General features: G+C 39.4%; 1 protein-coding gene across 1 annotated transcript in view; it reads left to right on the plus strand.

The window, feature by feature from the left end:
- Positions 1-4,395: 4,395 nt before the first annotated feature.
- Positions 4,396-27,799, plus strand: part of LOC107563480 (DNA-binding protein RFX7-like) — a 32,095-nt gene continuing 8,691 nt past the window's right edge. The window contains exons 1-5 of the mRNA XM_016248368.1: positions 4,396-4,409; positions 15,375-15,408; positions 23,263-23,348; positions 23,555-23,677; positions 27,203-27,383. Of these exons, the coding sequence (XP_016103854.1) occupies positions 4,396-4,409; positions 15,375-15,408; positions 23,263-23,348; positions 23,555-23,677; positions 27,203-27,383 (438 nt within the window). The remainder of the gene's footprint in view (positions 4,410-15,374; positions 15,409-23,262; positions 23,349-23,554; positions 23,678-27,202; positions 27,384-27,799) is intronic.

Raw genomic sequence — 27,799 nt, forward strand, 5'->3', positions numbered from 1 at the left:
ATTAAAACATGGAAGAAATAGCATATTGTGTGATTATTCTTGTAAACAACTGTTGTAATAATTGTTGTAGTAGTATTATGCATATCATACTGCACCACGGTAATATATTTCTGATAATTTCTTTAAGCTAACCCGAACTTATATTTTGGCGGGTTGCTATAAGGAACTTTTAAGTTTCTGTAGCCTATGTAAGTGTTTCCCATACATTGATTTATTTGTGGTGCCCGCCACAATATCAAAACTGACCACCACAAATAGATCTTCCAAAAGGCTTTGACTTCGTTGAATAAACATGAGCACTGCATGAATTAATTTGCATATATGCCGCCACAAACAAGTGAAAGTCTGTGGGAAACACTGCAGTTTTACTCAAACAAAACGGCTTAATAATTTTTATTTTTTATTTTATTTTTTGCGGCTTAATATTTACAGATACTAGTCCATATCGTGACTCTATTTAAGTGTACTGACATACTTTTGATTAATTCATCCAAACTTTGACAAATTCCGTGAAATTCTGCGTCATACAGTAAATTCCATTTATATGACTGGATTCTGCGATTCCGTCCACATTTTCTGCATCGCGGAAATCATAGATAATATTGAGGTGTTTTGCAACTTCAGTGTAACGTTAGTGGATTGTGATTTATTGCAAATTAAGCAACATCTGCTGCTGCCTTACCTTTGAGAGACAACTGATGCGTGATCACTGAAGTAGCTCCAGTTAGCAAGCGCTTTCGGAGTGAGAGTGAATTCTGCATTGATTGGTCGGACTCGTGACTCCCAACAAATCAGATGTGTGGTGGGCGGAGATTGCTTTACGCCACAGAGTGGTGTGTTCTGATAAGCTGCATCAGAGCCAAATAGCGCGTTTCAAAATTAAGTTATTTTATCGGCGAATCGGTTTTGAAAATGACCGAAACCAATAATCATAAAAATGCTTAATATCGGCCAGGCCGATAATCGGTCGACCCCTAATATTCACGCCTGAAAGGCCAATGACGCTATGAATGCGGTCGCATGCGTCATTCCCTGTGGTCTTCAGCTCATCACCGTGCTGCTACAACACCATCACGCCACATTCACAAGAGAAAGCCCACGGTGGTGACTCTTGTTGAATAAGAAAATGCATAAAAGAGAGGTAGCTCAAGTTTAGCACAGCTAACAAAGGGCTAATCAACTTTCTCAAGAGAAATGTCTGAGCATGAGTGGAGCATTACTCACTCTTGTCCTATGGCATGTGGGTGTTTATGGTCACAAGCGCTGTCCGAAGTTTTGGGGAGTTATCCATGTTAGGTTGACCCTCTCCAACCCCGGTGTGTGTGTGTGTGTGTGTGTGTGTGTGTGTGTGTGCCAGCAGTTCTATCGTTCCGCACTTACGCGGTGTGTAGCATGTGCTTGGTGGCTCAGTGGCCAAGCATGGTCTGCTCCAGTCTTCTGGGGCTTATCCTGATGTGGCTCTCGCCGTTGTTGGCATGGCCATGGAGTATTAGGGCGATTGTGGGGAAGTCGGTGTCCGAAGTTTTGGGGAGTTATCCATGTTAGGTTGACCCTCTCCAACCCCGGTGTGTGTGTGTGTGTGTGTGTGTGTGTGTGTGTGCCAGCAGTTCTATCGTTCCGCACTTACGCGGTGTGTAGCATGTGCTTGGTGGCTCAGTGGCCAAGCATGGTCTGCTCCAGTCTTCTGGGGCTTATCCTGATGTGGCTCTCGCCGTTGTTGGCATGGCCATGGAGTATTAGGGCGATTGTGGGGAAGTCGGTGTAGTGTTCACGACAAGGTTCCTCTGGCCGCCCCCAGAGTCTGAGTAGAACTTTAACTGTTTCGCTAGATGCGGACGAGGAATGCTTTGATTATATTTTTCAAGCAGGGTAGATCGTGGCTCTCCTCCCCACTCGCCGAGGCGGTGGATGGAAGGGAAGTGATGAAGGGCCCTTGCATGGGTCTGTATTGGAGAGTGGCAGCGAAGTTTGTCAGTGGAGTGACTTGAACCTCCTCCGATGCAGAGAGATCGTGGGTTATGTTTGACTCCTGTAGAAACAGTGATGAGAACCTGCCTGACGATATATCCGAATTGTGTAAAGACAATACATTGGACTTATTTACCTCATGATCAGGCCATGTGCTGACAGAGGAGGTAAATGCAGTGATATGCAATATCCAGCAATGTTTGCAAATAAAAAGGGGCATGGCAGTTCCCCAAGTGATTTTTCACCACACCGGGATCCTCCCTGTCAACCTGAAGCAGAGGCGCGCATGCGCAGTAACACTGTGGGTTCTTCGCACGATTCCAATGGGGCTATAAGCTACTCTTTCTTTCGTGCGCCCTCTCAGGTTTCGGCGGAGTATTTGCAACAGCGATGTCCGAGGGGGCTTCCCAAGTGCTGAGGGAGGACATCCATACTCTCCTCAGCAAGGTGGCAATTCAGGTGGTGCCACAGGGGAAGATGGAGGAAGAGGGTTTTGCAGCCGTTACTTCCTCCTAAAGAAAAGGGTTTTTTCCCACCCTAGCTTAGATTCACAACTGTTGAACAAGCACTTAATGTATTAAAAGTTCAAAATGCTTATATTATGTCACCTGGCATGCCCTCTGCAATGCATCCTCAGGACTGGCTTACATCAGGTTTGCCCGATGCATATCATTTTTGTAAAGCACTGCTTTGCAACGATTTGCATCGTGAAAGGCGCTATACAAATAAACTTGAATTTAATTGAATATGGCCACCCGGGGCACAGAAATTTTCTGAGGTCTCTGTCGAGGGTGCCTACAGTTTTTTTGGGGGTCCCTAGAGCCACGCATATCTGCAAGATGTGCAGAAGTGGTGCGGCTCTGCGGTGCCGTCTGAGCATTTTGTTCGCCAGTTTGGGCGACCTACTCCTGACTGCAGACAGCGGGAAACAAGCAGTGTTTCGAATACGTACACTTGTTTTCCATTTATGAGCTCTGAGATTCCTGATGAATCTCAAAAGGGGCTCGCTGGCCCAGAGTCAGTGGATGTTATATCGGCGGACAGACTCAAAAGCACAACAGGGGAAGAGGTTTATCACAGCTGTCTGGCTCAGTTTCGGCTGAGGCGGCGAGCGCGTTTTTCTTAAGGAATTGAGACTGCTGGGGCTCATGGCCTCGATAGCAGTAACATGGCTTGGTCTTCTCTTTATGCATGGGTTCCGGCGCTGTATACCGAGCGACATTTAAAACAGACATGTGTCGATAGCGCCAATGTGCGTTCAGGCACTGATCCCCTGTGGGAAACCCCAATCTGTTGACAGAGGGAATCCCCAGGGCAGGGTTACGCCATGTGTAGTAGTGACAACAAATGCATCACTCACGATATGGATGAGGGACTCTGTAAGAGGAGAGTGGTCAACAGTGCTGTAAGAGCGTCAAATAAACGTTTTGGAGTAGTTCTCCTAGTGCTGAGACACTTGGCCCAGTGGGGTAAATGTGTTAGTCAGAATGAGAAATATGATATGTGGTGTCATACATAATTGGCAAGGGAGCGTTTGTTCTCTTCCCCTGCTACAATTGGCATGGACGCTCTGGATATGGGGCAGACCTGCGGTCCCCCATGGAGTGATGTTTGCACTAATGGCGCAGATATGGGATCGGGTTCTTTTTCCCTATACAATGACCTGCTGTCCCAGGCAGGAGGCAGACTCTGCGCCCTCGGCTGGAACTGTGGTTTCTAGGGCCTGCCCGTTGAGAGAGAAAATCTGATAGATCTGTTTGATCTGACAAGAATGCCTGCAATGGGAAGATTGTTGTGTTGAAGTTGTGCATATTTAAAGCTTGGTGCGGGCAAGGCTCGTTATTGCCGTGTCAGTGCCCGATTGAGGGGATACTGATTTTCTGAAGGAAGGTCATTCCCATTCCACAATGGAAGTTATTGAACAGCGGTTTGTCTTGTCATGCGGGCATTGCATTGAGGCTGCTGCGCCATTTGAAGCACGCACCTGCTTGCCTTGCGGTTCCTTAAAGGACCGGGTATTCTTAATTTTTTAAGCTCTGCTCTGTCTCACGCAAGGTCGTGAGCACGATCTTTTCGAAGCATACTCCTTTGGCAAAAGTCACAAAACTTGGACTGCACAGGGACCCTCCTGATTATGGCAATCACGTCATACAGGCAGTGTTCGAACTTGAACACTGTTCGAACTCGAACGTGGAAGTTCAGACCATCGTGGAACTTCCACGTTCTGCTCCGTCTCGCGCACGTTAGAACGTACGCATTTCAAGGTACTCCTTTGGCCGTAAGTGCAGAAAGACATGTTCAGCGAATACACACTGTCTAGTTGACTTTGTTTCCAAGCGCTCAAGTCACTTGCATGTGTGCAAAAATTGTACTGCATGTAGACAGTGTGTGTGGACGTCCGCGGATGCCCTCCTGTTGACAAGGTTTATGTCGCACGAAAGGTATGTGGAATGCGGGCGGCCGAAGTACTTAGGGCTTAGGTCTACAGACTATGTGTTAACCTTTGTTTGAGCCTTTATAATCCTTGAGTCTTGGATGCTGCCCGTTGGTTGGCACTGGCATCAGAGAAGTGCATTGGGGATCTTTATGCGCTGTTGGTGCATCCCTTGTGCATCAAATTTTGAGTTGGGTGGTGTTGCATCCGAACGCAGCATACCCTGATGGCACGAGTAGGCTACTTCACTCCTCCCTTTCTCCTCTCCACCTGTAGCTGCATGTTGAGTGTACTGGTGCCGTTGTACTGTGGCTGAATTCACATCATCCAAGTGGGCGCTGCACACTGGTGGTTGAGGAGAATTCCCATATGATTGTAAAGCGCTTTGGGTATACAAGCAATACACCATGGAAGTGTTATATGAATGCCCAATTTATCACGGAGACATCTATTTGATGTCTGCATGTACATCTGCAAGATGTTTTTTTACAGTATTTGCTCATCTGCAATACGCCTATAGGATGTTTCCTATCAGATGTCAAGTGGACATTTTTGATATGTCTTTAAGATGTTTATGATTAAGAACATATGTAAAACTGACATCTTAACGGCATCTGTCAGATGTTTGCACACAGCAGATGCTTTCTGGATTAAGCGATCTTTAGTAGACATCTTGACTTGCAGACGTGCGTGTGCTATCTGGGTATACACCGGACAGGAGTGCTCTTCCGTTCAAGCTGCCTGCCCTGTCAAATCTCTGACTCAGAAGGAAGACAGGAGATTTCATGCTCTTGTACAAGACGTATGCAGGTACAGTGAGCAAATGCAGGCTGTGACCAGCTTTTTGTGCCCATGTGAAGCCGCTTCTTGAATGGCGTTTTTCACGTTGGATTGTAGAAAGCTGTGTCTAGCATATAAGACATGCCTGTTATGACTAATACCCACATGGGAGCTTGGGCGCTCTACGAGGGGTGTGGAAACGTCATGGGCATGGTTTAAGATGTTTGTGCGACTGCCAGTTGGGCATCACTGCACTAGTCTGTTCGTTTGTTGACTAGATGTCACTGCGGCAAGGGGTAGCTATGTCCGTGCTTACCCAGGGGTTGCAAGCCAGGGGCCATTGCTCCCGTAAAATGCACGGGGTATGTGGCGGTGCTGGTCCCTTATGTTTAGTTCGGCTACTTTACAGGGCGTGAATATATGTCCCATAGTCATGTGTTGTACTGAGTGAACCGACTGAATGGGAACGTTGAGTTATGCATATGACTACTGTTCCCAGAAGGAGGGAAACGAGGTACAACACCTCTGGGCCCCGCGCAGTCAGAGACTCGGTGAAGAGCTGGACGGAACAAAGGGAATGACGCATGCGATCGCATTTAAATGCTGTGGGCTGGTAGCCCCACCCACGTCGGCATGTGTCATTGGCCTTTCAGGCGTGAAAATAGGTGTCTTCAGCAGATGGCGCAAGAGCGCGATATCCCATAGTCATGTGTTGTACCTCGTTTCTCTCCTTCTGGGAACAGTAGTTATATGCATAACTCAACGTTTTCTGCTATTAGCAACACTCTAAGTGCTAATAGCTTTAGCATGCTGCCAATGATACTCGTTTGTGCTTCACATATTTGGATGTGTAAAATAAAATAAAGGAGAGTCTATGTAAATATCGCTTTACCAGTTATTTATCTTTAATTTAATTATATTGTGCCTGTATTACACACCTAAATTACTCCTGTTTAAGTGTAGCATGATTGTGTGCTCAGTGCTGATGGCTTGATTAAGTTGTTAGTGCACACATGAGGTTATGAGATGCAGCACAGTAGTAGCTGAGTTCAGCAGGTTCAGTGGAGTTTTCTGTCTGTCGGTGAGAGAGAGCTTTCTCATCCTCAATCCCTCTCACACACACACTGACACACAAATATCACACATGTAGGTCATGTTGACTAGCAGTAGTGTTAGTCTCTGTTGTGATGTCTGGCTGTTCTCAAGTCAGCACTCTGCTCATGTGGAATTAGCCGTGAAGCTCACAGGCCTCTTTCCAGGACAATCTTATTGAGAGCAAAAGATAGAGGCATCCACAACTATCCCTTCCAACCAGTGACACAGTGACCTCTCACCTTCCACCCCACCTCTCTCTGCCTCTCTCTCTCAGGCGGTTGTTTACGTTTCTGTTATGATCGGAGCACATGCGGCCAGCTGGAGGAGGGGATCTTAGGGGGAGGAGCAGTGACCGACAGGATAAAAGTCTGTAGCTTAAATCAGGCCACTGTTTACAAGAAAAAAACAAACCTTAAATTACTTTATTTTAAGTTGTGTTTTGTTATAAATAAATGTATTTGCTTTATGTAGCTGTATGTAAAATTATAGTTCGTTGTTATTACAGAGTGATGATTGCATGAGATAAAAGTGGTGGTATAGTTAATCCGTTGCCATTAAGAGGCTGTTGACCACTCACATCTCCCTCTCTGGTCCCAAATTCAAGAGCAAGGGATGTGCACACATACTGAAAAATCACACCAATGATTGATCATGAAAAAAGTAATCAGACATGAATATAAAACTTAAATTCTCTATCATTAATGACACTTAAATCCAATTAGTCGTGCATGCAATGAGCACCACCTTTTCCATGCATAGGTTCCTCTGAAGTCTGTATAACCAAATATAACCTAAATTCTTTAAATTGTTCTTGATTGATTGTGTTTTGATTTATTACAAATTCAAGAATCAAATTCAGTAATCAAATGAATTCATAAAACTTAAAAAATCTTTTAAAATGTAATAAAATGAAAATGCAAGAGTCCCTTTACAACAAAACATTGCATATTTTGTCAAATTAATCATGCCCAACAAGAGGTAAATGAATTGATTGTGTGATAAAGGTTTGATAATTTATTACTTAATATTTGTAGTAGTAATACATTTTACTCTATTAGTGATATATTTATGTCAATTTCTATAAGTTCAACTTATTTGGATGGTTTGTCATGAAGATCTTTGCGTTTCTGATTGTATTTGATGGTAGTTTTTACCAAATGACAGGGCTCTAAGCTTATTTTTCTTTTTAGGAGCACTTGTGCTCCTAACTTAAAAAATTTAGGAGCACAGTCAAAAATTTTGGAACACCTTCTAATCAATAATCCAAAATTTGATCAAAAATTAGCCTTCCCATTACGAGGTGATATTTGACTCCTTAAAGTGATTTACAGTGGAATTTTGTTTTTACCTTTGTAATGGCATTTTTCTAACTTTATTAAAAGTATGTAATCTTTTGTCAAATTTTTTAGAAAATTATATTTTATAAGCTTTTTAAAAATTCTTATTAAAACCACAGAATAAGAACAAGTAGAATAAGAAGAATAAGTCACTAATCAAATGAAATCAGTATTAAAATTAATTTGTACAGAGGTGGCACAGAAGAACACAAAAGTGGCATGTAGGCGTATTTTCAGACATTTAATGAGGATCAGAGGTGGCATGAGTGCAATTAAATTCATGTTAAGATTAATGTTTCAAAAAATTTTGAATATAGAAATATTAAATGATTTAAAAAACTGAAAAGATACTTTAAAAATGAAACAAACTGCCAGCAGGTGGCGACAAGTCACTGATTTTATCACTGAATCATTAATTCAATTGATTCATTAGAAAGGCTGATTCATTCAGGAATGAAGCAATGGACAGTGTTTATGAATGGGTAATCATGAATCACTGACTCACAAGATTCCTCACAAGTTTAAAAATGCAGTTCATTCATAAACGAGACACCGGTGTGTTTGAATGGAGATGCGCAGCGGCTGAGCTGTGACTTTGTTTCAAACTATTTTGGACGACGAAATAGAGCAAAATCAGACAATAGTGTTATAGTCAGACAATGTAAGTCACTTAATATTAACTTCTTGTCTATTGAACTGTTGTATTAAATCAGTATCACATTTACAAACTCCCTTAAAAATCATTAAAAGCTGTCACTCATCTTAGCTCATGGCGATCTCACATTTATAATCAACAAAGCTCTCTACACTGCACAATTAATCTTTTATTTACACCGTCTACACTTTGCTTATGAAAGGATTCATGAGATATGTCTGTGATACATTACTCAACGCTGCAAAAACACGTAGAAACCTTTTAAGCTCCCCTCAGCGATCACAATCACAAATATGATGAAGATCTAGTTAGTGGCACTGGTGCTCCTAAATATTTTTTCATAGTCGCACGTAGTTTTCAGTTGCAAATGCGACTGCAATGGTCGCACTTTAGAGCCCTGAATGAAATGGTAAAATGCTCATGAAATGAACTGATATAACGTCTTATATAGTGAGACTGCAGTGCATTCTGTAGTAGATGAAACTGCTCTGCTTATTCACTCTTAGACACATAGAACACGTTTACTTCATATGTTAATTGGTTTAATAATAACAGACACCAGTCCATATCACAATTTGAATTAATTGTAAAGCTTTACTTTAGGTTTACTAATCCAAAATTTGTACAATTCTCTGACAGTCAATGTTATACAGTATATTGTGTTTAATGATTTTATTCTGCAAATCCGTCCTCCTTTTCTGTATCATGGAAATCATATGAGTTAGTGCACAGCATAACATAGGACACCAAATAGTATATTTCTTTTGTCTTCTAATGTTTTGCGGTTCATTTACACAAACAACTTAATATGAATGGTCTGGGCTGGGCTTTCTTTTTTTGCTTGACTGTGCATGGAATACATACCAATTGATGCATTGCATGTGGAATTTCGGCAACACACTTGTGACTTTTAACTTCACACAAACATTTCCAGATATGCTTTATGCTACTTATGACAAATAATATCACAGTGCACTTGTTGTGTCGGCTTGTTGTTGCTACAGGAAGTGACATTAACGGGAAATCCTGTTTTACTGCCTGCCTTGACAACAGTGGTGTGATCCTTTATCTGCTTCACGACTACCTAGATACAGTTTAATGAGAGTTACCTGGCCTGAAGCCACGTGGGAGCAAACGGCGACTCACCTAGTAACAGTTCATTAGTTCCCTGACCTCTTACTTGCTCATAGGCACAGTCATATGACTCTCTAAGAACATGCATTCTGATTGGCTTTGGCCTCTGGCATAAGCCTGAAAGGTTTTATATGGGATTAAGAAGTCAGAATGTTGGAACAACATGCTTCCTGATTAAATAGCCTATAATTAAAAGCCATAGTATGTGGTATAGTTCTGGTGATTGGCAAATCAGGACTCGACAGTAAGTATGGTCTGATGGCTTGGGACCAGTGCAAGAGAGATTTGTCATTACCTTAATTCATGTTACAAATGTTGCTGGTTTAAATGTTAAATTGTATCTACCTGTTTAACACTAGAACCGCCAGGGATCGCTATATACCTAAACGCGCCAGTGGGTAAATTTTACCCACGCACATGACTACTGTATTTATATGGCTAAAGAACATATTATTTCACTGTATTATGCCACTGTCTTCACAAAAAAGTGTCATGAAATGATTATGTCTAGTCATCAACTATATTTTTATCCTTTTATTTTATGTTCAAGACTATTTAATGCAGGCTACACTAATCCATAACGGTCAGTAGCCTAAGATAAAAAAAAAGCCTGCACTGACAACAGAAAATAGAAGGTAGCAGCCTAAATATTTGGGTGGTGTAATATTATAATACAATGTCATTAATCAAAATATTAAGATAACCCATGCTATTTAAATTACTAAAATAGCCTATACACAATAATGAGCGATAATAATTCACCACACTGCATAGGATGATGCGATGACAAATTCAAGCACACAGCTTTACCTAAATATTTATTAATTTGTTTAGTTATATCATTTATAATTTGAATAAGAGAACACCATTAAACTTTGGGTAATCAAAAAATGGTTTTATTCATTACATCATATAGCCTAGATCGGATTTTTTTTTTCAGGAAACAGCCAGACTAGAATAGCAACACAGTAGCGAACAATATACGATATGGCAAGACAAAAATTAAATAATTAAACCAAAGTTTGACCAATTAGAGTAACATTAGGCTAAAACATGTAAATATGATATCTATCATTGTCAGATGAGCCGTCAGATGCTGAGCCGACCCAGGACACATAACTTAGCATCAGACTCTCCATCACTCATGGCATTTAGTGTTTCTAGCCTACCTACCTTCCATAAATCACCTTTTTTTTAGTCATTTTGATTTTACTTATGAAACTGATAACCACTAAATCAGTGAGTGAAAGGCGTTGCCTAGAAATGTACAATGTTAAAAGTTTTAACATTGTACATTTCTAGGCAACGCCTTTCACTCACTGATTTAGTTAATGTTTTAACTTAAAACATAAGCGGCAAGAAAATGACAGCGCGAAAAATACATGCAATATATAGGTGGGTAAATTTGACCTGCTAGCGCTTATAGGTATAAATGCCCTGTTGTTTGATCTGGTTTTATCTAAATATTTTTTTACAACATTGGATTGTAACTTACATAATTTTAGTAAAAGTCAATGACTGGGAGAATTGAATGTGTTATTTTAAATCTGTTATGTACATTTGAAAAACAGCCATGGATAAAATTTACCCCGTGGCGGTTCTAGTGTTAAGCCTCATTTGCAGATTATTTGGTTTTGACAAAATAAAATGTTCAAAAGTTATACCAACAAGAGGTGAGAACTTGTGGGTTTCTGTTTCAGCAGCTAATTAATACCAAACTGCACATCTTGTCAAATAAATCCTTCATAAATCCTTCAGTACAGACATCTTAAGTTTACTGCAACTGACTGACATGTGTAAACAAAGAACAATTTCAAATAGTCATAAAAGAATCGTGAAAAAAATAGTTTCCTCAAAAATACTAAGCAACACAAATGATTACAACATTGACAATAATCAGAAATGGTTACTGAGCAGCCAATCAGCATATTAGAATAATTTCTGAAGGATCATGTGACACTGGAGACTGGAGTAATCATGCTGAAAATTCAGCTTTGATTACAGGAATACAGTAGCCTATATGTTAAAACATTCAAATACATAATTTAAATTGACAAAATTTCACAATATTACAGTGTTTACTGTATTTTTAATAAATAAATGCCTGCACCACTCACCGGTCTCGAGTCCCACGGCTCTCGGCCCCGCCCCCACTCGTCACAATAGTTGTATAAGGTTAAAATATTTTGCCTGTAATTTTTTTCCCATATCGAAATATAATATCGATATCACCTGGACAGTGTAAAATATCGTGATATGAATTTTAGCTCATATCGCCCACCCCTAATGTAGCCTTCAGGTAAACTTTGATTTAGATTTTTATTATACTCTCTCTCTCTCTCTCTCTCTCTCTCTCTATATATATATGTATGTATATATATATATATTAGGGCTGTCAATCGATTAACATTTTTGTTTCTCAATAAAAGGGGGGCCCGGCAGAAAAAGTTTAGGAACCACTGGCCTACTCAAACACGCAGTATTTAATTTAATTCATACAGGCCTACCTCATGTTGCACGTTTGCACTTTTTGGAAAAACAATGGCACAATAAAAAAAAAGCCTTCAGGTAAACTTTGATTTAGATTTTTATTATACTCTCTCTCTCTCTCTCTCTCTCTCTCTCTATATATATATGTATGATGTTGCACGTTTGCACTTTTTGGAAAAACAATGGCACAATAAAAAAAAAGGTCTTTTCAGGTCTTTGTCCAATCCCTCACTTTTTATAGTTGTGACGAGTGGGGGCGGGGCCGAGAGCCGTGGGAACGGAGCGAGGCCGGTGGAGTAATTGATAATGAGCGACATTTATATTATGTGTACAGTGCAACAGCAAAGAGCTTTTTTACATTTTAGAGAAGCCAATTTGCGATACCGAAAAGGACCACATGGAGATGCCAAAAAAAACGCCTGCTGACTGCATATATCTACTACAGTACACTGATCCATTCCGTATAACTAAACACAGCAACATAAACATGACAAATCAAAACATTATCGTTTGGGATGCCTGTAGTCTCCTGGGCATGTTGTCATCCAGGTTCATGCAAACCTCAACTTCATTTTTTCCCCAGACTCGGTCTGAAAATTTTTGGACCAAAATTTGTATCAATTTTATCTGGTAGTCCACTGTATGAAGAATTTTTGGGTATGATTTGTCACAGTTTACTTTATTTTGCTATCCTCACTTACATAAATGAACTATAGTGTCCTGCACCCACTAGTAAAAAAAATATCAAAAATTATATCTGGTCTCTGAATAATTTTTGGTTTGACTGTATATTCTTCGGTTATTTTCACACTTAATTATGCCCATTAAAATTTATTTTACAAGTTTTTGTTACTTTCACTGTTCATTTTTTTGCTTTGTGGTACATCATCTTTAATTTAATAGCATTAGAGCTGCTCCATTGCAGCGGATTTGTACTGTAATCACGCGCTTTGCTGTAATAATGCAGGGAACCACTCGTTATAAATCTCCTAACTGTGTTATTTTCAGAAATAGAAGTTGCGTTTTTTCATCTGCAATGAGCTGCGGTTTATATTCCAAAGCCACTCATATAATGCAGAAACACTCAAGCAAGCAAAACAACTACAAACCTTCCAGTGATGTCTGTGAGAAAGGTATATTCACTCGACAAGCTCACGCATCTGCGCCGCCGCGCGCTCAATCCACTCAGTGTGATTTGTTTATCAGCTCGCGCACATCAGCTATACAGGCTATGATCTAATCGCAAGCAGAGTAGCAAAATTGGGTTAAAGGGTTAGAATAGAAATTGTGCTTCAGTAATTTTGCGTTAATTGCGTAAAATTATTTTAACGCATTAAGGATTGTCAAATTAGTCGCATGCGTTTACGATGACAGCCCTAATATATATACAGTGCCTAAGTATTCATACCCTTCATTTTTTTTCACATTTTATGTTGCTGCCTTATGTAAAATTGCTTTCAATTACTCCCCCCCCCCCCCCCAAAAACTGAAATAATTAAATTGCATAAGTATTCATGGGACAGCTGAAATTTAGCTCAGGAGAATTCATATTGCTTGTAGATGTTAGTACACTTCAAGTGAAGTTAACCTGTGGCAAATTCAATTAAACGGGTATGATTTGGAAAGACACACACGTCTTAATAAAAGATCTAACAGCTGAACATGCATATCAAAGCAAAAACAAAGCCCTGACGTCAAAAGAACTGCCTGTAGAGCTCAGAAACAGGTTTGCGTCAAACACATCTGGGGGAGAGTTCAGAAAAAAATTCTGCTTCATTGAAGGTTAACAGAATCATGTAACCTTCATTATCCATAATGGAAGACATTTGAAACAACTAGAACTCTTCCTAGAGCTGGCCTCCTGGCCAAACCGAGCAATTGATGGAGAAGGGCCTTGTCTAGACTGGTGACCAAGAAGCTGATGGTCACTCTAGTTGAGCTCCATGATCATATATGCAGATGGGAGAAACCTACAGAAGGACAAACATAACTGCAACACTCCGGTGTATGCCATCAAAGTACTGCGGGAGCTATAAGAGAGCGCGGACGTCTCATTATGCTTTCTCTCGCCGTACTTTGATGTCATACACGATCTGATCTTCAAGTTGAACACACCTCTTTACTCTCGCGTGTCACGTGACCGTGTAATCGCAGCCTCTGCGATTGAAAAATCGCGTTATTTCATATTGCGATATTATCGCAAATGCAATTCATTGTTCAGCCCTAGTCCAGAGCATTCAGAACCTCAGACTGGGTAGAAGGTTCACCTTCCAACAGGACAATGAACTTAAGCACACAGCAAGAGTGACTTATAGACAACTATGTGAATGTCTGTTTTTCTTTGTCATTATGGTGTATGGCGTGTAGATTGATGTGGAAAAAAAGTAATTTAAAGCAGTTTAACTTAAAAGGGTCATATTATGCTTTTTTAAAGATCATTATTTTGTGTATTTGGTGTAACAATATGTTGACATGCTTTAATGTTCAAAAAACACATTATTTTTCAAATACTGTACATTATTGTAGGTCCTCTATGCCCCGCATTTATTTAACCCATTATTAAAGTAACATTTTTTACATTTATTACTTTGCTATATTTGTATGTTTAACTGCAGTTAGTCATGTGAACAACCAGTCAGTAATTACACTGATTTGTTGTTCAAAGTGCCCTGGGCTCTGTTGTCCTTGTGCCAGTTAGGCCTAACCTTTGGTTTTGGCTCTCAGTCATGTTGTACAGCCACTGTGTGGCCTGATGGGACATTTCTTGTGGTGTTGAAGGAAATTAAGGAGATAAATTTCAGCATTTTGAGGAGTCTTTTATTAAATCTCACCCTTAATTCAGATTGACTTGTGACTGTACCCAGGATGTACTGATTGTTCATGAAGGTTTAAATGATTCTACAGCCATCACATGGAAAGTGTCTTTGCATTACCCTGAGTGCAAATGTGACCCTCTCTACTGTTCTGTACCTGTATATAGATTCCATACAGTTTCATTCCGGGCCCTTAAAGGGGTCATATGATGCTGCTAAAAAGAACATTATTTTGTGTATTTAGTGTAATGAAATGTGTTTATGCGGTTTAAGGTTCAAAAAACACATTATTTTCCACATACTGTACATTATTGTTTCTCCTCTATGCCCCGCCTTTCTGAAACGAGTCGATTTTTACAAAGCTCATCGGTCTGAAAAAGTGAGGTGTGCTCTGATTGGCCAGCTATCCAGTGCGTTGTGATTGGCCGAATTCCTCAAGCATGTATTTATAGACCCCCGTGTGATGGAACATTAATGCAAGATACTTTTTTGTGCATGAGCACATGTGTTCCTGAGGATATATTGGTCTGAGCTGGACAGGGCCGACGACGGTTAGAGGATGGAAAGATGTTTTGAATGCCACTGATTTATTAATAAATCCAGCTTTATGAATGTTTCTCAAATTACTCTTGTGTCATGCTGATTCTTTCTCTTCTCTTTTTTTGCAGCAAAACCGTACAATCAAAGGTGGATTGCATTTTGGTGAGTATTTGATATGGAAAAATATGATGAAACATGTTGATTCACTGAAAATACAACACCAACAAAAATAATCATACAATTAATCAACAAAAAATAACCTGAGCTTTATCTAATAATCTAATATTATGGTTACAACTCTTATAAAACATTACAATAGACACACAAAATGTTAAACTTTAAACCATAGTAAATTGTATTAATTGGTTAATTTAAATATACTTGATTTGAGACATGGTGAATCGAATAATAACTTCAGACAGTAAAAATTAAACAATACTTGATTTTGTTTGTTAATAAGGTAGACTGTCGCATAAATTACATAAGGTGTGTTAAACACAAACCCAAAGTGAAGGCAGTCCCTCCCTCCTGAAAAAAATTGGTGTTGTTGGGTTAGTTATAGTAATGGTATTGTTGTAAGTTACAAGAGGGCTGGTTGTTGAGTGATACGAGGAGAAGTGTTTTTAAGTCAGATCTGTCAAATGATGGCATTATACTGAGAAATACGGCTTCTGCTATCAAATATTACAATACTAAAATGCTATCAAATACAAAATATGTCCCCTCATTTATGGAGACAAAGAAATCCAAATGGGCTACTAAAGATCAGTGACTTTTGTTCCTTTTCTTATAATGCTGGGGGGGGGGGGGGGGTTTGTATTTTATACATTATTATAAGAACGGATTGGAGCACTATATTATTGTTCTATGTAAATGTGCTTTGTCAATGGTAGTGCTCGCTAACTGCTCAAGGACTCCTCTCTGTTCCAATCACAACAGGCTTGGCCAGCTGTCCAATCAGAGCAGTGTAGGCTTATGGAAGGGAGGGGTTTGCTCCGAGCTTGCTTGGAACGAATCGTTTCGAAATCATTGGCAAATGACTCCAATATTAAATGTATATTCTGAGAAAATTACAATGTTTTCTGACATTAGATGCATTTAAACCTATTGTAGGTGACTCTGACACAATATTAGGACACTTTAAAATATCGCTAACTGCTCAAGGACTCCTCTCTGTTCCAATCACAACAGGCTTGGCCAGCTGTCCAATCAGAGCAGTGTAGGCTTATGGAAGGGAGGGGTTTGCTCCGAACTTGCTTTGAACGAATCATTTCGAAATTGGCATATTACTCTAATATTAAATGTATATTCTGAGAAAATTACATTGTTTTCTGACCTTCGATGCATTTAAACCTGTTGTAGGGGACTCAGACACAATATTAGGACACTTTAAAATATCATATGACCTGCTCTTTAAGCATGTTTAGCTTAGTTAATGGAAGCTGCTACCATCAGAGCAAGTGTAATTACTGCTTTCACGTGCTCCTTGGATGCTCTCATTTGTGTTGTGAGTTGTGTTTGTATTGAGTTGTGCTTTTAAGTCGGAATGTGAAAACAACATGGACACTCTCGTTACTACAAAGATTTATTGGATTTTTATTTTTAGAGCTTTCCAACTTGAGTTCACGTCCATTTTCTCAGTCGGGAAATTATTTTTCACGTGCGGTTGGGGGTGCTCTGATTGATCGACTGATAATCGCTTTGGGATGATTGATCAGCGATCTCTAAAAAGGCAGATCTAAAAAAAATTATCTCAAGCTGATGCCTGCCGTGAGAGGTTTGGCACAACATGCAGTGGCACCGTCTCAGTCTCTGTCCGGCATGGGTGGAATCATTATAATGCTGAAGGTGAGGTACTCACCTTCATATTTCTTAATTAAATAACTTGCAAAGTAGTTTGAAAACCTTGTGTGAGACGTAATTTCACAAACAGCGTGAGTGAATCACCGCGCGCGCTCTCTCTCAATATTCGCAAATGTCTTCAAATCACCACATCGCGTCTATCTATAAGCGAGCTGCACAGTTGACACAGGAATTGTCACTTGCACAATCGAGGCAGTGTCACATCATCACGAAATCGTTCATCGTAAAATTTATAAATTGCATTACTTTTTAATTCTTGCCAGTGTTTAACCATTCAGGAAACCAAACAGGAAAATGTAGTAATTACACCATAAATGCATATTATTAAAGTCTACTGTGTTTCACAGTCAACACATATGGCTTTTTGGCTAGGTTTAAAGGAAAAGAGCACTTTTAGATAAACAAGGCAATAATAGATGGCACTTGTGGAGGTAGGAAGACAAAGTTCTTTATGAACCGCAGGGTTGCTTGTAATAAAGATTTCAATGCAAAAGGAAAGGCAGTAGAGCTGACTAATTCTGTCAATGATAAGTTTGTGATAACGTAAGAAAAGTAGTTTAAATGTTTTGCCACTTGCTTGAGCAACTTAATATATAAATCTAGAAGTAAATGCAAAAGTAAAAAGCATTGAATAATGTGTTGCTTATATTTATTGTGTTTAAACATGTCTGTGAAAGATTGTATTACTGTACTGTGTAAAAAAAAGAATTGCAGTGCTGAAAAAGCATTTTCAGTGACAATGTTTGGATTTGAAATCAAAATAATGGATAAATGTTGTGTTTGTGGTAAACAGCCATGGATCAGTAGCGGACTCTTGTGTGAAAGCACAGTCCGTGCTGCTTCCCCTCTGACATGAGTCACCTAAGAGGGGAATTCCCCCCCATTTTCAAAAACGAAATTCAGGCCTGAATAAATGTCTAAAAATCCTGATTGGAGTATCACTATAAATAGTTATAAATGATAAAAAGAAGGCTTTAAAAAGATTGATATCGGTGATCGGTATTGGCAGATAATGCTTTCGGTGATCGGCCTCAAAAATCCTGATTGGAGCACCCCTATTGCCGGTGATGATGCTTCTTTCGTCCGTTACGGAGAACCAGAGGACAAATATTTCAATCGATCGCTCAGGCATGGCACCGAAATCTGCATTCTGATTCGGTTCTAGTACATACCGGTTACATAGGTACCGGTGCCATATTGGTACCAGGTTTCAGTACCCAACCCTAGTTGTGGGACTATATCCTGTCATAAATCGCATACCATTCATTGCTGAACTTTCTACCGTCCGTTACTGGAAATTAAATGAAATTACTGGTTGATATGTCCCGATCTCAATAAAGTTTACACACACTTTTGGTCTGTGAATTAGATTTCTGAGGAGGTTTGGCCAGGACCAGTTCCAGAATTATTATACCCTAGAAAGTGCACAAAGCGCGCTCCCTTTATCACTAAAAAGCGTCACTCATCTTCGTTCATCACACTCTTACAAAGTTCCGTTATAATCAATGAAGCTCTCTAAACTGCACAATTAATCTCTTATTTACATCGCGTCTGCACTTAGTCATGAGATGATTCAGGAGCGTGCAAAACTGCACTTAAAAACTGCGGTGCTTTCAGCGGTGAGGGAATTCTGACAAAAAGTTTCTGACTGGCCTTTGCGTTTAAGACATCAACAGATATGTCTGTGATTGGTTACAATGCTCAACGCTGCAAAAACACGTTGAGGGTATTTAGTGCTTGGCTAAGCTCTCCAATTGTAGCGGGCCGACATCAGGGATTCCATGACTAACAATTTGGGGGGGGCAGTTGCCTCCCCCCTAATGTCGCCCATGGTTATATGTATGCCATCTTGTGGAATGCCCAGAGAGAGGTCATTCATCTGTATTGGTTGACACCGCCTATTACAGGAAACTAATCCAAAGTATCAAGAAAACTGTGAGACAGAGACACATAAAGATCGCAAGGCCGAGTCCAGAACGGAAGCAGTGTTATTGTGCGCCCATCTTATTATTCTTTCTGGCCACGTCCAAGCTCACATACATCCTCACACCTTCGGGACTTTTGTAACAGTGGGCTTTGAAAAGTAAATGTCATTGTTCGCTGCATGCGACATACCCTGCATTGTTTATAGTGGGGAGATCAAGTACGGTAGAATCTCTACAGTTAAGTTTCCACATTAGTGAATGTTTTCAACATTGACAATAATAAGAAATGTGTCTTGAGCACCAAGGAGTAACGGCTGCTGAAAATTCATCTTTACCATCACAAGAATACATTTTAGAAAAAGTATTCAAATAGAATACCGTTATTTTAAATTGTAATAATATTTCAGAATGTTTTACTGGATTTTGAGCAAATAAATCCAGCCTTGGTGAGCATAAGAGCAGTTTATTGTAATATAATTGTTAGCAAAGTAAAATAACTAGTGTGAAGCAGACTTTGGTTATCATATATTGGAGTGAGGGCTGCATAAAGCATTGGGTTTGTCAGTGCTGATGTTTGTAATTTGTGAACAATTTGTGCATAGTTGAGGAGGTTCTCTTCAGGTGATGTAGGGCTGCAGCCAATAAGGTTTTGAGTAATGTGGGGTGATGTGTGAGGGGAAAAGAAGGTGACAGTGGTTTGTTAATGGCCCCTCAAGGTAAAGAGAAACACGAAATCCTCTCCAGATATTAGGCGGTGTGCCCTGTGTCCGCTGCTCACCTCGTCTGTCCTCTCCCGTCCCTCCTCCTCTAGCCTGCCCCTGTTGACCTCTGCAGGATGTTGCCAGCTCTCGCTGAGTCTTGCATCAGCCTCCTCGCATGAAACTTTCATTCCATAGTAGTATCCCACAAAGCCTTGCTTTTGAACACTTATTACCTCACATTTACATCTTGCTAACCATGTCGCTCAAAAAAAACTGTAGTGCTTCAAAATTTTCAACATTCTGTGTCATAATATTTCAGTTTTTCTGCCAATTTTTGGCAACCTTGTAAAAGAGAAATTCAGAACAAACAATGCCTGATTTAATTAAATTAACATTTAACTCTAGCAGGGTATAAATAGATTTTTTTGTGTGTGTTTAAGCTTTGTTTGTAACAAACAAGGTTACAGGTCTGATTTATTTTACTGGTTAATATTTAAACGGGATAGTTGACCCAAGAATGAACGTTTATCTTCTTTTCTGTTCCACATTAGACAAAGTTATACAGGTTTGGAACAACCTGAGGGGGGTTAAATGATGCTGAATAATTTTTGGGTGAACTATGCCTTTAAGCAGTTAATGTAAAATGCTGGAGATACAAAACAATAATTCAGTTCATTATATTCACTCACTGTTCATTCAGGGTTTGAGCGCCTGACTGTTACTGAATCATCACTTTGTGCCAGTATTGAATTGTTCCAGCATCCAGGCTTGGAAGAATTTGCTTGTGAAAATTCTGTAGGTTTGTCAGTAAGAACTGGGTTCAGTCCATCTGTACAAAGCATGAGTTATTCAAGCATGTCTAGTAGGCTCTGTAGTGCTGAGTAAGGGGTCTGCACACTACGAATGAAGTATGAATGAGCTGAGTGATGATGAGCTACAGGTTCTTCCGAGCATTGTCATGACCTGATTGAATGTCTTCTTCTCATTGTTGAGACTAATGAATAAATTGCAGGTTGAAAACATGTTTTAAAAAAGCTGTTCCAAAATCAATTTGTATATAATTCAGATGTCCAAGAGACCTTATTTTAGTCTCTACAGGCATCTCATGTCCATAAATATGTTTTGTCCAAATGTCCAGTTTGGCTTGTATACTACTGTTCAAAAGTTTGGGGTCAGTAAAATCATTTTTATAAAAGGAAATGAATACTTTTATTCAGCATTAAATGGATCAGATGTGTCAGAAAAGGCATTTATAATGTTACAAAAGTTTTACATCTCAAATACATTCTGTTCTTATACATTTTTTTATTCATCAAAGAATCCTTTAAAAAAAGAAATAGGCTATATCACAGTTTTCACAGAAATATCAAGTATTTATCATACTTTACCACAACTGTTTTCAACAGTTTTTGTTTTTTGATAATTAAAAACTTTTTTTTTTTAAATGTTTACCGACCCCAACTTTTGAACAGTAGCGTATGTGTTAATGTTTTTGTTTTCCACATGCTTATTTTTGTCCATCCTTAAGTCACCCAAGTCCTCTCCTAAATAGGGTTGTTCACTTGGCTCCGAGACGTCTGGATTCTCATGCCATTTTTACATACCTTTCTTACCCCTCTCCAGTGTTAATGCTAATGGCGCTCAGTGGTTGATAACTTTAGCTATTTGCTAGCCATCTTTCCCTTAGCAACGAAGAGAGGAATAGAAAAGACAGAAAGAGACACAACTATTCTTAGAATTCGGTGGAAAGGGGAGGGCAGGAGAATGATGCCATCACTGATGAAGAGATGTTAAGGTGACAGGTGCATTTCCTGGCAGTCTTTCCCCAAGTTTCATAAACTCTGTGTGTTGGTATTGTTTATTTTGACATGGCCCTTACCCCAAGGAGATAATGTGGACTAATTGTTGGTGTAGTTGTGTTGTGGGACTTTTGAAGATCCCCACTTCCATTACTCCCACAGGCAGACACCATGAAAACAAAGGCTTGTTTATGCTGGCTTAACCGACTGCTCTGATCGCTGAGGGATTAGGTATTCTTCAGGATTATTTTTTACCTTGGATGACTTCCTGTTTAGGGTTATGCCGCACAATCCTGTTGAAGTCTGTTTATTTTCATTTGCTGCTCACAGCTCTGCAGGTCTCAGCCCAGCTTGCTGAATAAATGCCTCCGAGTTTTAATATTGCATGTAGTTTCATGATCGTTACCAGGTGCAGAAAACCTGTCAAAAATCACTTTCATATTTCTATCCAATTTATGTTTTCAGTGCTTTAGAAAAGGGGAATGTTTGGGGGTTTAAGTGTATGTTTGCGAGTGAGAAAGAGCGGGTAAGTGAAGATGGAAAGCAGCGCCTGGAGGGAGAGACTCGTGTCTGCTGCTCTCTACTCGGGCAGAATTTAAATCAGCTCTGCCCCACCCAAACATCTTACACATTCTCTTTGAAGAGCTGTTCAGTGCTCTCGCACACTTAACAAGAGCTGAAAGAGAAATAAAGAGACTTGAAGATCAGAATAAGGTCTTTATTGTAGAAAGGGAAAGGGAGTTCATTTGTATTTGTTTATTGCTTTATTGTTGGGTAGCTGGTAGGTTCACTTGGTAGGTTATAAAACACTGACTCTGATGCCCTTCAAACATCTGTCATTTTCACCTAGACAGTAATGAAGTCTCTTGATTTCATACCGTTGACACATTGACCACGTGCATATTCTACTGTTGATCAATTGATCAAAAGTGGCATTAAATGTGTGACATTATATTCAAAACAAATGCTGTTCTTGTGAGCTTTCTATTCATCAAAGAATCCTAAAAAATGCATCACAGTTTCCACAAAAATATTAAGCATCACAACTGTTTTCAACATTTATAATAAGAAGAAATGTTTCTTGAGCACCAAGTCAGCATATTAGAATGATTTCTGAAGGGTCATGTGACACTGAAGACTGGATTAATGACTGCTGAAAATGCAGCTTTGCCATCACAGGAATACATTACAATTTAAAATGAATTAAAAAAGAAAACATTCATTTTAAATTCTAAAAATATTTCACAATATTACAGTTTTTGCTATATTTTTTACTGAACATAATAGACCTCTTTCAAAAACATGGAAAAATGGCCAAAAATCGTACAGACCCTAAATGTTTGAAGAGTAGTGCATATTATGATTGATTTTTTAATTATTATTTAGTCTGATTAAACCTGTACACAGTTAAACTTTTACATTTTTTCTAAAATATAGTTTAGGAGTAAATACATAAAATTGTGAATTTGTTCATTTTGCTGCAGAACTTTATGTGCTTCTAAAGACAGTTTTTCACTGTAGCTGAAAGCTTGTTTTCAGCGTGACCACTGACCAGGAAGTAAAATGCTGTCATATCACTTTTGTTTCATGATTTATCTTACTTTCTTACACTTCTAAGTTTGACAGTGATGACAGTAGATGCTTGAAATTTCATATTCTTGAAACATGCATGACATTCTAAATTCTTAACACTGAGCACACATCATCTGTGTTCCGGTTGCCTTGCAGCAAGATGTGGAGAAGCTTACAGACATTGAAAAACTCTACCTCTATCTCAAGCTGCCTTCTGGACCAAGCAGTGGCAATGAGAAAAAGTGAGTGATCTTTACTGTGTTCTGCTAAATTACATTCAGGCAAAATCAAGTGCAAATTCAGGGCAATGCAACCCTTCAGTAATGCTTTTATCATCTTTATCATATTGCATTTTCCTAATGGTAGGAGAAACACAGCTGCAAAACAGTGTCTGTGGCTAGCAACTGTACATTAATTCAAATTGTATTGTTAAATGCTTTCCACTCAGTGAGCAGAGCTCCATGTCATCAAGTCGTACCCAGCAGTTGCACGCATTTAGCTGGATTCGCAACCACCTTGAAGAGCATCCTGAAACATCGCTGCCTAAACAAGAAGTCTACGACGAGTACAAGTAAGTTAGGAATCCTGTGCCATCTTGTTTTCTCCATTCACTTAAAACTCAATCATCTTGAAGAGATGGAATATGTATATACAGTGCTGCTTGAAAGTTTGTGAACCCTTTAGAATTGTCTATATTTCTGCATAAATATGAAACAAAACATAATCACAACTTCACACAAGTCCCACAAGAAAGTAGACAAAGAGAACCCAAACAAACGAGTGAGACATAAATATGTTCTTGATATGTTCATATATGTTCATAAAAATGATCCATTGTTACATATCTGTGCGATGCAAAAGTATGTGAATCTTTGCTTTCAGTATCTGGTGTGACCCAATTTTGCAGCAGTAACTGCAGGTAATGTTTCTTGTAACTGCTGATCAGTCCTGCAAAACATCTTGTATTAGTTTTAGCTCATTCCTCAGTACATAACCACTTCAACTCTGTGATGTTATGGGTTTCCTCCTATGAACTGCTTGCTTCAGCTCATACCACAACATTTCAATTGAATTAAGGTCCAGACTACGGCTGTGCGATTTGGGGGAAAATATCGAATTGCGAATTTATTTATTTTTTGACAGATATTGCGATTGCGATTTGATTTGCGATTTTAAATTTGCAAAGTCAAGCTTCAGCTCAGTATTGTCAATAATGTGGAGCACAGTACGAGTATCATTACCCAGCTGAAAAACACAATAGAAACCATCACAGAAATTCTTATAGTTTCCATTAAACCATTACAAAATTCCTTTTTGTTTGGGGCATTATTCCAATAGGAATTACTGTTGTTCTATTATTGGTTGCCATCTGCCAGATTACATCCCACCAATAGAATCCATCAAATAGACACTATTATAGTTTACATTAAAACCAATACAATTCCCATTATAACCCTGAAATCCATTAAAAATTTTTATTGTGTTTTGGGAGGGGGTCTATTTTTTATTTATTTATTTTTTTCAGCAGGCAAGATTATAATGGTATAACTACTTTTACAGAATTAACTTAATTACTGAATTTCACAGAAAATATTTGTTTATTTTTTATAAATAAAGAACAATTTCTTAAGTCAATTATTAAAGCATTACATATGTTACATAGGCTGATTTATTCCTTTTAAGTATTTGGGATTTTAAGAACAAGTGGAAAATGTGCTGAATGTTTCATTTCATCCAAGTGAAATTAGCAAGCAGTTAGACTGAATTTACATTCGTTTTAAACGCAGAGCCAGGCGCGAGTATTAACAAGCATTACGAGACAGGCTGCGTGAGTGCGGCAAGCATGAACGGCTCGTCCATCACGCGGGATTCGCACCACGTGGGGCAGAGAGGAGCGAGTATGAGAAGCATTCACAGACACAGGCTGTGTGCGCTCTTCTAAATTGGGAATAGCCAACATGCATTATAAACTTATTTCAAATTAATCTGTTGGGGAGATAAAATGTGTAAGATAACGTTCATGTACCAACAAAAACATCTAAGAATGTATCTTTTATTCTCCAGTACTGAAAACAGAACCGATAAGGGAGCTTTTGATATGCGCTGTGACGTAGCTCCTGCAAATTACCTCTTTTGTTCGTTGTTTCGAAGCTTAATTTGCATACGTTTTTCTTTAGTTTTAATTTGCCTAACTATCGATCTGACCCTGTAGACGCCATAATCCCACTCTGTCTCTCTCCGGCTTTCGTTTTTTTTTTTTTTTTTTATGGTGGGCGTTTACGCAGTTGACTAGAGCAGTGCTGATTGGGGAGAACGGAGGTGCACTCACTCTATTGGTTAGTAAGACTGCAACTCAAGGCTGGCAGTCATGCATATGCTCTGGAACAGAGTAATATCGCGTCCACATCGCAGGCTTTGCGATTAGCAAATCGCAACGTCTCTAATCGCGATTGCAATTCGATTTCGATTAATCGCACAGCCCTAGTCCAGACTCCGACTCAGTCATTCCAAAACATTCACTTTGTCCTTCTTTAACCATCCTTTGGTAAAATGACTTGTGTGCTTGGGGTCATTGTCTTGCTGCATGTCCCAGTTTCTCTTGAGACTCCGTTCTCGGACAGATGTCCTGACATTTTCCTTTAGAATTTGCTGGTATAACTCAGAATTCATTGTTCCATCAATGATGGTAAGTCGTACTGGCCCAGATACAGCAAAACAGGCCCAAACCACGATACTACCACCACCATGTTTCACAGATGGGATGAGGTTCTTATGCTGGAATGCAGTGTGTTCTTTTCTCCAAACAGAACACTTCTCATATAAACAAAAAAATTATATAATTTGGTCTCATCTGTCCACAAAACATTTCTCCAATAGTCCTTTGGCTTGTCCACATGATCTTTAGCAAGCTGCAGACGGGCAGTGATTTTCTTTTTGGAGAGCAGTGGCTTTCTCCTTGCAACTCTGCCATGCACACCATGGTTGCTCAGTGTTCTCCTGATGGTGGACTCATGAACATTAACATTAGCCAATGTGAGAAAGGCCTTTTGTTGCTTAGAAGTTGCCCTTGGTTCCTTTGCAACCTCGCAGACTATTACAAGTCTTGCTTTTAGAGTGTTCTTTGTTGGTGGAGTACTCCTGGGGAGGGTAACAGTGGTCTTGAATCTCCTCCATTTCTACACAATCTGTCTGACTGTGGATTGGTGGAGTCCAAACTCTTTAGAGATGTTTTTGTAAACCTTTCCAGCCTGATGAGCAACAGCAACTCTTTTTCTGAAGATCTCCGTTGTTTGTGCCATGATACACTTCTGCAAACATGATCAGACTTTGATAGATCCCTGTTCTCTAAATAAAACAAGGCAGGCAATGACACCTGATAATCATTCCACTGTTTGAAAACAGCTCTGAACAGATGGACTCTAATTTCACCCGCAAATTAACAGTTAATCATAGAGATTCACATACTTTTGCACCGCACAGAAATGTAACACTGGGTAATTTTTCTCAATAAATAAATGACAAGGAAAATATTTTTGTAAAATATCTCATTTGTTTGATTGTGTTCGTTTTGTCTACTTTCAAGACAAAATCTGATGATGAATTGGGTCATATTTATGCAGAAATATAGAAAATTGTAAAGGGTTCACAAACTTTCAAGCAGCACTGTATGTATAATGTACTTTGACAAGGGCAGGCAATGACACCTGATAATCATTCCACTGTTTGAAAACAGCTCTGAACAGATGGACTCTAATTTCACCCGCAAATTAACAGTTAATCATAGAGATTCACATACTTTTGCACCGCACAGAAATGTAACACTGGGTAATTTTTCTCAAGAAATAAATGACAAGGAAAATATTTTTGTAAAATATCTCATTTGTTTGATTGTGTTCGTTTTGTCTTCTTTCAAGACAAAATCTGATGATGAATTGGGTCATATTTATGCAGAAATATAGAAAATTGTAAAGGGTTCACAAACTTTCAAGCAGCACTGTATGTATAATGTACTTTGACAAGTTGTTTTACACAGAGCTTGAGATTGTTTGTGGTCTCTGCCAATTGTAATTGATTTTTTGAAACGTGTGCTTCACAGGAGTCACTGTGATAGCCTGGGGTATCACGCTCTCAGTGCAGCAGACTTTGGAAAGATCATGAAGAACGTCTTTCCCAACATGAAGGCACGTCGACTTGGCATGCGAGGCAAATCCAAATATCCTTCAGTGAAACTTTTTGTAACAATCCCATCCCCCTTCTTTCCAGCCCCCCAAAGCAGACACTAGGCATGGGACGATAACCAGTTTCAGGGTATACCGCGGTTTGGAAAAGTCACGGTTTCAAAACCACTAAAATTTCCCGTTATACCGTTCCTACGGTATGCACAGTTTTTTTTACATATCGTCAAAGATGGAAAGTGCAGGATTCCCTCAGTTGTGTGCAGCGAAGAGCATAACGAGTCACACGACCCCTCCCCCTCAGCCCCTCCGGTTGGTGCGAGCAGTCAGTGAGAGTCACCTGTGTGTGGGATGGCCGAAGGAGATGAATCCCTGGAACTTTTTCCCCCGTCGAAAAAGACGAAATCTGTCGTATGGGAATTTTTCGGGTAACGTAGACTAACCATGTTCCGTACACAACGATGTTCCATACAGATGACGTTTTAGCTCCGATCGCTAAATAAATACTTCCAGGTCGA

The sequence above is a fragment of the Sinocyclocheilus grahami genome, unplaced genomic scaffold (genome assembly GCF_001515645.1).
Source record: "Sinocyclocheilus grahami isolate Dianchi unplaced genomic scaffold, SAMN03320097.WGS_v1.1 scaffold876.1, whole genome shotgun sequence".
NCBI classification, from domain to species: Eukaryota; Metazoa; Chordata; class Actinopteri; order Cypriniformes; family Cyprinidae; genus Sinocyclocheilus; species Sinocyclocheilus grahami.